Raw genomic sequence first — 11,114 nt, forward strand, 5'->3', positions numbered from 1 at the left:
AACAAGTCCCTACTCCCAAGGGCACCTGCTGAGCCAGGGCTGCTTTAACATTCCTGAAAGCAGCAAGGTGCACAGTGGAAGTGGTAGGGTGCATTTCCCAAGCAGGCCTACTAGCATTGCTGCTGTTAGCACATGAGGTCGGTCAAGTTTTGCTACAAAAGCATAGTAACTCCCTGGACAGATGACTCCAATGTGTGCTGTTAAGCTGGTTAAATGGTATTGCTAGCTCCACAGATGATGAGCTGCCTTTTCTTCCTCAGCCACACTCAAGCTCAAGTATGGAGGCAAGGACAATTTTATTTCTACAGCTCCTGTCTCAGGTACTTGTGGTAGAGAGTGACCGCAGGAAAATATACACAGTGCAACATCTGCTAGTACCTGGTTAAAAGTGCAACTACAATAAACCCAAAGGGGGCTGGTTTCAAAGAAATTTGGAATAAAAGAGAAGTTCTGCCCTTCGGCTCTGAACCCTCCTCAGTCAGTGCTACATCCAGTCAGACATGTCATGCATGTATGAGGCACAGCTCCTTTCTTGGTGCGAGTGAGGCTTTGGCAATTTACACCAGCAATCTGTCTGTCATATGAAACCACGTGGTTTATAGGAACCACAGGAATCAGTAGGACTTTTTGCGTGTAACGCTCATTGACGTCAGTGCAAGTTGGACCGTCTAATACTCGGAGTCTGGTATAATCAGCCAAACGGGATCAAAGGCAAAAAGCACATGCAAAGCACTACAGCAAGAATATCTGTAAAGGGACCAGAAACATTTGAGTTTCATCTGTCAACATCTTCCTGAAGACCAAGCACTAACTACATTTCAATCTCACCCCGTACCAGATCCTGCTGCCATTAAGACAAAGGTCCTATTGAGATAAGTGACTTAATTGTCCCTGTAAAGGCTGGAAGTCAGACATAACTTACCCCATTCTTGAGAAGGCTTTTAAAGTTAACCAACAAAGTCAACTAACAGTAGTATTCCTTAGGTGAAGATAGCTAGGAGGTACATTAAATTTTATTTGTGTCAGTCTTCCATTGAGTCCTTCTCTGTGGTGGAAGAACATTAAATTCTCCAAGTTAGTTAAATGCTGGAATTGAGATGTGGGGAGGTTAAGGTGGGACGTGAAACCTTGGTTCTTCTTTCTCCTGTGTTCATTATGACTTAATGTCATCAGTGGGCACGTGATATTTTCATACAATACAGGAAGATGATGCAGAGTATCCCCAAACCCTGCGTCTGATACATCTGCGATGTTTTGCAGTAAAGAGGATCCTCTGCTTAGAGTCACCTGTTTCTCAAATTCATGTAAAGTAACTTGACCCACAGCACAACAGATTCCAATATTTTGTTCTTTCATAGTAGCGATTAGACCAATTATAGCTCAGCTGTAATGGAAAGGTACAACACAATTGCTCCTACTTCTCAGTCAGATTTCCCAGCACCTGTCTCTCTCTGTCTCTCTCTGTCACAATTTAACTTTTAAATTGAGATGGGTTTTTAAAAATTAAAATATCTAGAATCCTACTGAAATTGAGCACAAGCTTTCTTTCAACTAAATCTCCTATGCCAAACTATTGGCTGTACATTAAGTGCTAGGGAGGACGGGTAACAAAAACCTACGTTAAAAACCACTAGGTATTATATATAAACAAATACTGTGCACACTTCCTCGATCACAGGTGAAGGAAAATATCTAGGTTTATCCCTACTATTCCTTAGCAAGTATGACAAATGCCCCTGAAATGTGTACTTTTTCAGGCATGCTCCTGTCTAGCCTGGGCTCTGCGGTGACCGGACAAGTAGCAAACCTGGAGCATCACTGAAGGCAGTGAAACAAAAAGAGAGGAACTGAGAGCGCCTTTCCCAGCTGGGGTGTGAGGTGTTGCATGGATAAAGAGGGGCCAGAGAGACAGACACCCTGTGACAGCCTTTGGGATCCCAGGCAGAGGTAAGTGCAGGCACTGTGAGGAACATGCCACGCTTCTGCAGCATGTGCTGTAACGTACTAAACCCCGTAAATACTGGTATATGTGGCTAAAACTGAAAGTGAAGAGTTTTTAGCCTTCCTGTGTATTCTCTGGCCTGACGATTTGGAACAGGAGTGTGCTTTTGTAGCGTCTCTCATATGTTGCCACGTTTTACTGCTGCTTAGGTTGTCAATGGGATTTTTTTTCTGCAGACCATGGAAAAGGGGCCTTGCATGCTACAGACCATATGTGAGAGTTGCTTTCCTAAACGCAGGAATAAACAGCCATAAGCCGAAATATTCCTAAGTAATGAGATTAGTGACATGAGCATAGCATGGGATACAGCTTTCAAAAATAATTACATCTGACACCCTCATCAGCAAGAAGATGTAGGGGCTGCAAGCTTGGGAACAGCATATGAAAGACTGGCTTCTCCTGGGAAGGGAGGCACAAGGGAGGTTATTTTTAGTTCTTGGGGAGGGGGGAGGCTAGAATTTAAGCACGCTCTGCTTCGATACCCTCATTATGGAGGAGATCTTGGGGAAAGAAAAGCAAAACCGGGAGTGGAAACGGTGCTGGGGATGGGGCCTCGGGAAGCTGTGGAACACGGCAGCGGAAGCAAGAGGCTGGTCCGCGCAGGGTGCGAGCGGCGGGGGGGGGCATGGAGGGGGCAGCCCCGCCGCCCCCCCGTCCCCATCCCCGGCTGCGCCCGTCGGTACAATAACAACCCCCCGACGGCGGAGCGGGCGGTTCCGTTTGCGCGGCGGTATATATAGATCAGACACTTTCCAAAAAAAACAGCGACACGCTCGCTCCGCGCGGCGCCTCTTTCCACCCGTAATTCAGAAAAACAAAACAAAACAAAACAAAAATTTTATTTTTTTTAAGAAAGGAGAAGCCGGATTCCGTGAATGCGGCTGTTTCTGACCCGCCGCCGCTCTGCGGTTACGGGCTGCTGAGAAAGTGAGCGGGGCCCGGCGGGGCGGCCCCGGGACCTCCTCTGCTTTTCCGAGCTTTTTAAAATTTTCCGGAACGAGCCCTAAAAAGGGCAGGGGGGCGGGGCCGGATCCGCTCCTTTTTAGGACAAGGGCCCCGCCACCGGAATCCCCCCCTGGGCGGCGCGGCGGGCGGCGGCGGGGCGCTGCCGGCGCGGCGGGGGCTGAGCGCGGCCGGGGCGGGTCGGGGCCGCCCCCGCGGGGCGCGGAGCGCGGCGGGGAGGGGGGGGGTCGGGGCGGGCGCGGGGTGGCGGGTGCCGCACGCGGGCGCCCACGTGACCGCCAGGCCCCGTTCCTCAGTCCTTATATGGGCAGTGACGTCCCGGGCATTCAGGGGGCCCCCATAAATACTTACCGCCAGACTTGTCCTCCAGCGCGAGCTGCGGCGGGAGCGCGGCTCTCCCGGGGCACCGCGGGCACCGCACCGCCGCGACGGGGCGGCCGCCCGCCCGCCCGCACATGCCTCCCCGCGCGCCGCGCCGGCTCCCCGCCGTCCCCCCGCGCCGGTAGTGGGAGGCTGGGGGAAGCGCCCCCTCCTCTCCCCCTCCCCGCCCCGAGCGCGCACCGCCGGCCGGGAGCACCGCTCCCCCGGCCGCCCCGCCGCCCCCATGATGACCGCCAAGGCGGTGGACAAGATCCCGGTGACCCTCGGCGGGTTCGTGCACCAGCTCCCCGAGGGCATTTACCCCGCCGATGACATCTCCGCCGCGCTGCCAACTTCGGTCGCGATCTTCCCCAATGCCGACCTGGCGGGGCCGTTTGACCAGATGAGCGGTGTGGCCGGAGGTAAGCGGAGCCCGCGCAGGTGCGGGCCGGGCCGCCCGCAGAGGGCGGCGGAGCCCTGGGGCGGCGGGCGGGCGGGCGGGGGGCGGACTGGGACGGGGGCCGCGGCCTCCCCGCCGCCCGGCCGGGGTCCCCGGCGCCCCTCGCGGCAGCTCTGCCTCCGCGCCCGGCTCGGGGGAAAAGTTGCGGCGGGCGCGGAGCCCCCGCAGCCGGAGCGCAACATGTGCGCGCCGCAGCCCCGCGCCGCGCCGGGCCGGGGCGGGCGGCGGCCGGAGCCGAGGCCGGGGCCGGGCCGCCCGGCGGGTGGCGGCGCGGAAGGCTGACCGGCTCCTTTTCCCCCCCAGACGGCATGATCAACGTGGACATGGGCGACAAGCGGGCCCTGGACCTGCCCTACGGCGGCGGCTTCGCGCCCAACGCCCCGGCCTCCCGCAACCAGACCTTCACCTACATGGGCAAATTCTCCATCGACCCGCAGTACCCCGGCGCCGGCTGCTACCCCGAGGGCATCATCAATATCGTCAGCGCGGGGATCCTGCAGGGGGTCAGCACGCCCTCCTCCGCCGCCCCCGCCGCCGCCCCCGCCGCCGCCTCCTCCGCCTCCTCCTCGGCCACCGCCGCCTCCGCCGCCTCCGCCGCCTCCCCCAACCCGCTGGCCGGGGCCCTCGGCTGCACCATGGCGCAGGGCCAGCCGGCCGACCTGGAGCACCTCTACTCGCCGCCGCCGCCGCCCTACTCGGGCTGCGGCGACCTGTACCCGCAGGACCCCTCCTCGGCCTTCCTGCCCGCCGCCGGCGGCGGGGCGCTGCCTTTCCCCCCGCCGCCCTCCTACCCCTCCCCGAAGGCGGCGGCGGCCGACGGCGGGCTCTTCACCATGATCCCCGAGTACGGCGGCTTCTTCCCGCCGCCCCAGTGCCAGCGGGAGCTGCACGCCGGCCCCGACCGCAAGCCCTTCCCCTGCCCCCTCGACTCGCTCCGCGTCCCGCCGCCCCTCACGCCGCTCTCCACCATCCGCAACTTCACCATGGGGGCGCCCCCGGCGGGCGCCGCCCCCGGCAGCGCTCCCGGCGGCGGCGGGGGCGAGGGCGCGGGCGCCCGGCTGCCCGCCGGCGCCTACAGCCCGCACCACCTGCCGCTGCGGCCCATCCTGCGGCCCCGCAAGTACCCCAACCGGCCCAGCAAGACGCCGGTCCACGAGCGGCCCTACCCCTGCCCCGCCGAGGGCTGCGACCGCCGCTTCTCCCGCTCCGACGAGCTCACCCGGCACATCCGCATCCACACGGGCCACAAGCCCTTCCAGTGCCGCATCTGCATGCGGAACTTCAGCCGCAGCGACCACCTCACCACCCACATCCGCACGCACACCGGCGAGAAGCCCTTCGCCTGCGACTTCTGCGGCAGGAAGTTCGCCCGCTCCGACGAGAGGAAGCGGCACACCAAGATCCACCTGCGCCAGAAGGAGCGGAAAGGAGCCGCCGCCGCCGCCGCCGGCGGGTGCCCGCAGCCCGGCGGCGGGAGCGGCGCCGCCACCCTGGCCCCCTGCGCGGCGCGGACGCGGACGCCCTGACGGCGCGGGGTGGGCAGGACCCAGCGCTGAGCCGCTGAGCCGCCGCCGAGGGCGGCGGGGCGCGGAGCCCGGCGGGGCGCGACGAGCACCTGGTGGCGCCGCGGGGCTCCCCCGGGCCGGAGCGGGCCGGGCCGGGTCGGGCCGGGCCGGGCCGGCCGGTGTACATAGGGGCTGCGGCGGGAGGATGGATGCATGCAGTGCCGTCGTGGTGAGGTGTCCTTGGTGCCTTGTGTGGTGTAGAGCCCGGTCCCCTGTCTGCATGTGGGGGGTGCCTTACCGATCCGCTCCGACGACAGCGGCGACACCGAGACCGGAAAGTTTTCCCTCCCTGGTTTTAGTATGGCTGTACATTTCTGCCTATTAATATTGGGATTTTTTTTTTTTTTAGAGACTATATTTTTGTACGCACTGGCTTGGGGTTTTGTTTTTGTTTTTCTTTCTGGTGACTTAAAAGTGTTACGTTTGTAGTAGGACTTGGGACGGGTTGTAAATACTCTGGCTGGAACCGACGCCCGTTGGCCGCCGGGACCCGGCGCGCAGCAGATAACCCGAATAATGCACAACCACTAACGGGAGCTGGAAGGAGAGAGGGTTTCTTTCTGGCCGCTCTGTAAATAAACTTTTCGACCATAGGGTAGGTGCTTACAACGTTTATAAAAGACGACAAATAAATCTCTTAATTATGCTAAATTGACAGCTTTATTTCCGTAGGTTCCGCCGCCCGGCCCGGGGGAACGGGTGCCGCCCGCCCGTCCCCGGGGGGCTGCGGGGCAGCCGGGCCCGGGCACCTCGGAGCGCCCCGCCCCGCCCCGCACGGCCGTGGCGCGGAAAACCAGCGGCCCCGGCGTAGAAGCGCTCGCTCTCGGGAGCGGGGATTCCCCTCGGAGACGACAGACGGGATAATATCAGCCCGGGGAGCGGGGTGGGTTTTTTTGACTCGCTTTCTGTTTTGTTCCGCGGTTACGGTCCGCCCCAGGCAGCCTCCCCGAGTGGGCTCCGCAAAAGCGGGTACGGCCGCCCCGCGGGGACAGCGGCTGCGGCGGCACCGGGCTGCGCGGGCGGCACCGCGCCCGTTCTTGGGGCTCCGCGGGGCCCGGGGGCGGCGGCGCTCACCCCCGCGGCACAGCCGGGCTTTTCCTGTTGAACCCATCTGGCCGCAACGGCGCTCTTGTTTTTTTGGTTTTGGGTGGGTTTTTTTAACCTGTTTTGATTATTATTTTTTAAGCAGTTATCCCGGCCTGGCCCCGCCAGGGCCCACCCTCGGGTCCTGCCGTCGGTGCAGGGCCGTACCGGTCCCGCGGGCTCACCCCGCTGACGCAGCGCCCCGGTACGGCCCGCACCGCACAGGCGAGCCGTGCGGGAGGGACCTCGCCGCTAACGCCACAGCCCGGTGCCGCAGGGAGCGGGGGCAAAGCCCTTGCCCGTGCCCTGGTGCAGGGTCGTGCTGTGCAAAGCGCCGGTGGCACCTGCTTCTGCCGTCCGGAACGGCCTGCTCCCTGTCTCCTCAAACGGGCACCGGCTCCTTGGGCAGCTGCGCTTTCCTTGGGAAAGGCGTTCAGCAGTAGTTGAAGCAATACGCCCGGTTTTGAGTTGGAGGTGAAGCAGGCTTCCAAAGCTGGGCATGGACCAGTCCTTGCAGGATGAAGCCACGCAACGACACCAGCTACAGAGCCGCCACACTCACCACCCCACCGCCCCTTAGCAGCACAAGTATGCCTTCGCCTTCCCTGCTGCATCTCTTGGCAGGTTGCAGCTTCATCACCTGATGTCGTGTGCTCCTGGCCCCCAAGAGCAACCACAGCCTGCTGCCGGAGGGATGTCACGGGAGCGCAACCCCACAGGAGCCGGGGCCTCCCTGGTCGGCATCGGTGGGCTGCAGTACAGGCAGGTGGATGAGGTTCCAGTGCTCTCAGACTGCTGCGCTCCCAGAGGTACGGCCTCAGATAACTGCAGCTCCGCCGCAGCCAGAGCGTCGCGAGCAGAACTGGGATCTCAGCTAGCCAGGTGCACAATCCAAGGCTCCACTCGCACTCTCCAAACTACCCTCTGCAGCCATGCTACAAGATGAAAACCCCAGTCAAAAGCAAACTGTGATCAACAACATGGAAACTAAACCAGCTGAATTAAGGAAACTGCTGATGACTAGCATACAGCTACAAAAGAACCTTACATTGCGTACTGGTATCGGCAATCTTAAACCTGTGCCTTTGCCTTACAGTAACAGCCAGGTTTAAAAGTGGTGATACTGCATGTGCCTGGATTTGTCTACAGGCACCGGTGGAAGATTTGGGCGAGAACCGAGCGTTAAGCATCGCCTTGTGAAGAACGGCCACTCGCACCATTTGGACTGTTAGGCAAAAGAAACCTGCACTCTGTACCATACTTGGTTCCAGACTCTTGTACTTGTGAAGGAAGTAATGACTGGTCAGTGGTAAGATATCCTGTATTTATTCTATAACTCAGCAATAATAGTAATTTTGCTGTTGTGAAAACACAAAAACCAGACTGCAGAGAGAAGGAACGGCATCATGGACTTAAACCTTCTGCTTACAGATATCCAGCACGTATGAAGTAAGTTTCAATTACTGAGTGAGCAAGAAGTTACACAAAGAGGCTTTTCTTTAATGCATCTCAGGTTTTGCTATTTCCCCCAGCTTTAATACCTTGATGCTAACACCAATAAAAAAAAAAAAAAAAAAGTTTTGCCGCGGTTGTTAACAGCACTCCGCAGCATAAGGGACCATGCTGTCCTCTATGGAAAGATGCATTAAAGTCCTATCCCATTAAACATCTCGACTAGGTTTTGCACATGGAGGAAAAAAAATTAAAAACCAAGCAGAAAGACCTAAGGGGAGGACAGAGCGGACGAGATAAAAATGTTCTCTGTCGCAGTTTGTTTTTCCAGTACAGGTGTTTGCATGCACCACGCTATCTTCTTTGTGGACTTTTGTAAAAGGATGATGGTCTTCATTAGCATCGGAGAGGGTTAGAAACGGGCTGTAACACAGGGAGGCATTGCGTTATACTTAATGACTACATTCGATACAGAATTGTTGCACATTAACTAATGCTAAGCTGCAGGGGAATTCCAGGAAAAACAGGTAAGCCAGCTGCAGAAATACCAGACACTTTAAAGTGCTGTAAGAATAAATGGAAATCGCCTGAAATAATTTCCACCATTTTTTCCTTGCAAAAGAATTAATCCATGCATGCATAATGCTGACTGTATTTTACACTCATTCTTTTGCAGGAAAAAAAAAACCAACCAAAAAAAAAAGGCAATGCCGTATCAGAATCATTTAAAAATTCACACAATTCACACATACAAGCCACTGTACAGGAAAAACAAGTCTGCTTTTATAAATACACAAAGAAAAATTAAAGCCAGTTGTGGAATGATTTCTGGAGCAGGTTGGTACATCGCTTAGGAAGTTGGTCAGTCGTGTTTATTATTCAAATTCCCACGTTGTGACCAAGCAGGCCAAGGCTGCCCCGGTCTGGGTCTGGGGTACGAAGTGTGCGTTGGGATGAAGAGGCACGAGACCAGTCCCTGCAGTGCAGATGGAGTATTTCACCTACAGAAAGTTTCTCCCTTGTTAGAAAGACCGCATCCCCTGCCGTGGACAAACCACATCTCCAGACTGCTTCCATCATAGCAAGGCAAAATTCATGGTGTCTCTTCTATGCTATGTTTATTTAAAAGCCTTATGAAAAAGTAGTCTTTATAAATAGTATAAAGAGGGAAACTGCAAGGCTTCGAAAGCCCAAAGTGTTCTCTTGTCCATATAAAAACACAGACCCTACTTTAAAGAGAAGACATCGGGTCAAATCTTATCTGTACCTAGGGTTATGTGCGCTGCTGTATATATAGGGTTTGCAAACGTCACGTTTCTAGAATAGCTTCCACGACTCAACAGTGGATAGTTGGTTTTTCTCTTAAGATGCCCACAGCTTCTGCTGCCCTCTGCCACTGCTGCATGAGAGGTTCCAAGCAGATTAACGAGCAGCCGACTAGTCTCCTTCTCCTAGCTGAAGGAAATATGCATAGACGTACTCTGTAATTCTCAGTTGCAATAGCGAGATCTTAGAGGCAATGCTTTAAGGTACGGATAAAAAGTGATTCTGAACCTGACAGTGCCCCTTAGGAGGGGGAGCTCCCTTAACTCCAGCCGCGGGGATTGCTGGCATTTACTGGAGGCGCACGTCCTGGCTCAGGAGCTGTTCTGGGCCGGTTTTTGGCCCGCAGACTCTCGAGGATGGCTGTGGCAGACGGCGTGCCCAGCGGCTGCAGCCAGCCCAGCCCGCTGCCCAGGCTGGGGAGCCCACCCCGCCAAGCCGCTCGCGGCGCCCCACGACACCTTCGCCCTCCCGCCGGGGCCGACCCCCCGCACCGCACAGGGCGCCGGAGCAGTTCCTCCTGAGCGCTGAGGTGAGCAGCAGCTTAACGGCGCCGCTCCGCCCCACCAGCCCAAGGGGAATAAACGCACCCCGGCACTTTGCTCCCCCCGACTCGGCACGCCCGGCGGGCCTCGGCGAGGAGGTGCCTGCAGCACTCCCGCGGAGCCCCAGCAGCGCCGGGCCCGGGCCGCCTGGCAGCGTGTGGCCGGGCCGGGGCGTGAGGCGGGCCGGCGGCGCCGGGCAGGGTGCAGCGAGCGGCGGGCTCTCCCCTCCGGGCGGCGCGGGCCGAGCGCCCACCGCCCCAGCGGCCGCCGGGCCCGGGCCGCCGCCTCAGAGGCAGACGCGGGGCCCGGGGTAGGGCTCGCCCCCGCACCAGAAGTCGGCGGCCTGCGGGGTCTCCGTCAGCCACACCTCCCGCGGCAGCGCCAGCGGCTCGGCGCCCGCCGGCGGCCCCTCCAGCAGGCGGTAGTAGTGGCAGTCCCGGCCGTGCTGGGGGTCGTAGGGCGGCGCCAGGATGTCGAGGAAGGCGGCGGGCCCGTCCACGGCGTCGATCTGGTGGAGGTTGTCGGTGTGCGGCGAGAGCAGGCACGGCGGGGAGGCCGGCGTGTAGTGCTGCCGGGAGCGGTACAGGGCGCGGTGGCAGGGCCCGGCGGCGGCGGGGGGCGGCGGGGCGGCGGCGGCGGCGGGCAGCGTGTCCATGCAGGCGATGCGCAGCGTGCCGTAGAGCACCTTCAGCATGCCGTTCATGCCCGGGTGGTCGTGCAGCGGGATGCAGGCGCCGCTCCGCAGCAGGAACACGCCCATGCTGAAGCTCTCCGTCTCGCAGATGTGCATGTAGCTGACCGGCGGCACCACGCCGGCCCACGGGAACCCCCCGCCCGCCGCCGCCGCCGCGGCCGCCGACGGCCCCCGCGGCGCCAAGTGCAGGTCCTCGGCGCGCACCTCGTCCAGCAGCTGCTGCAGCCGGTGCAGGTTCTCCCCGAAGGCCGGCCCCGCCGGGCTGCGGAAGGTGATCCGCGCCTGCCGCGCCACCCGCTGGATCAGGGAGGCCATGTTGTCCCGGGGCATGGCGGCGCCCGACCCGGCCCCGCCGCCCCCGCCGCGGCAGGCGGTCCCGTCGCCGCTTCCGCCTCCGCCCCCTGCCCCGCCGCGCAGGCGCGCCCGCGCCGCCGTGCACCACGGGGCTCGTAGTCCTGCCCGCCGCCGCCGGGGTCCCGTGGGGGCGCGGAGCCGGGGGCGGCGGGAGGGGGAGGGGGGGGGGCTGCTGCTCCCAGCAGGGCCGGCGGAGGTGAGCGGCCGGCGGGGGCCGCGGTGTGCGGGGCCCGGCCGGCTGCCGGGGGGGCGCGGCGGCACCGCCTGCGGCCGCCATCTTAGCGCCGCGGGGGGCGAGGCGGGAGCGGGAGCG

General features: G+C 60.2%; 2 protein-coding genes across 2 annotated transcripts; one reads left to right on the top strand and one right to left on the bottom strand.

Annotated features, from left to right (window-relative positions):
• The first annotated feature begins 2,702 nt into the window (after window positions 1-2,702).
• On the top strand, window positions 2,703-8,617 carry EGR2 (early growth response 2). Its single transcript, XM_055721119.1, has 2 exons — window positions 2,703-3,747; window positions 4,089-8,617. Exons 1-2 carry the CDS (start codon window positions 3,570-3,572, stop codon window positions 5,309-5,311), a joined length of 1,401 nt encoding a protein of 466 aa, XP_055577094.1. The 5' UTR covers window positions 2,703-3,569; the 3' UTR covers window positions 5,312-8,617.
• ADO (2-aminoethanethiol dioxygenase) lies at window positions 7,744-10,843 on the bottom strand. The gene has a single exon (XM_055721120.1). It carries the CDS (start codon window positions 10,775-10,777, stop codon window positions 10,040-10,042), a length of 738 nt encoding a protein of 245 aa, XP_055577095.1. The 5' UTR covers window positions 10,778-10,843; the 3' UTR covers window positions 7,744-10,039.
• Window positions 10,844-11,114: the final 271 nt, after the last annotated feature.

Source organism: Falco cherrug, chromosome 9 (assembly GCF_023634085.1).
Source record: "Falco cherrug isolate bFalChe1 chromosome 9, bFalChe1.pri, whole genome shotgun sequence".
Lineage (NCBI taxonomy): Eukaryota > Metazoa > Chordata > Aves > Falconiformes > Falconidae > Falco > Falco cherrug.

Excerpts from the sequence above, each read along its gene's own strand:
- EGR2 (XM_055721119.1), top strand. The coding sequence starts at position 3,570 with ATGATGACCGCCAAGGCGGTGGACAAGATCCCGGTGACCCTCGGCGGG. Across the intron at positions 3,748-4,088 it reads GATGAGCGGTGTGGCCGGAG|ACGGCATGATCAACGTGGAC; the intron begins GTAAGCGGAGCC and ends TTTCCCCCCCAG.
- ADO (XM_055721120.1), bottom strand. The coding sequence starts at position 10,777 with ATGCCCCGGGACAACATGGCCTCCCTGATCCAGCGGGTGGCGCGGCAG.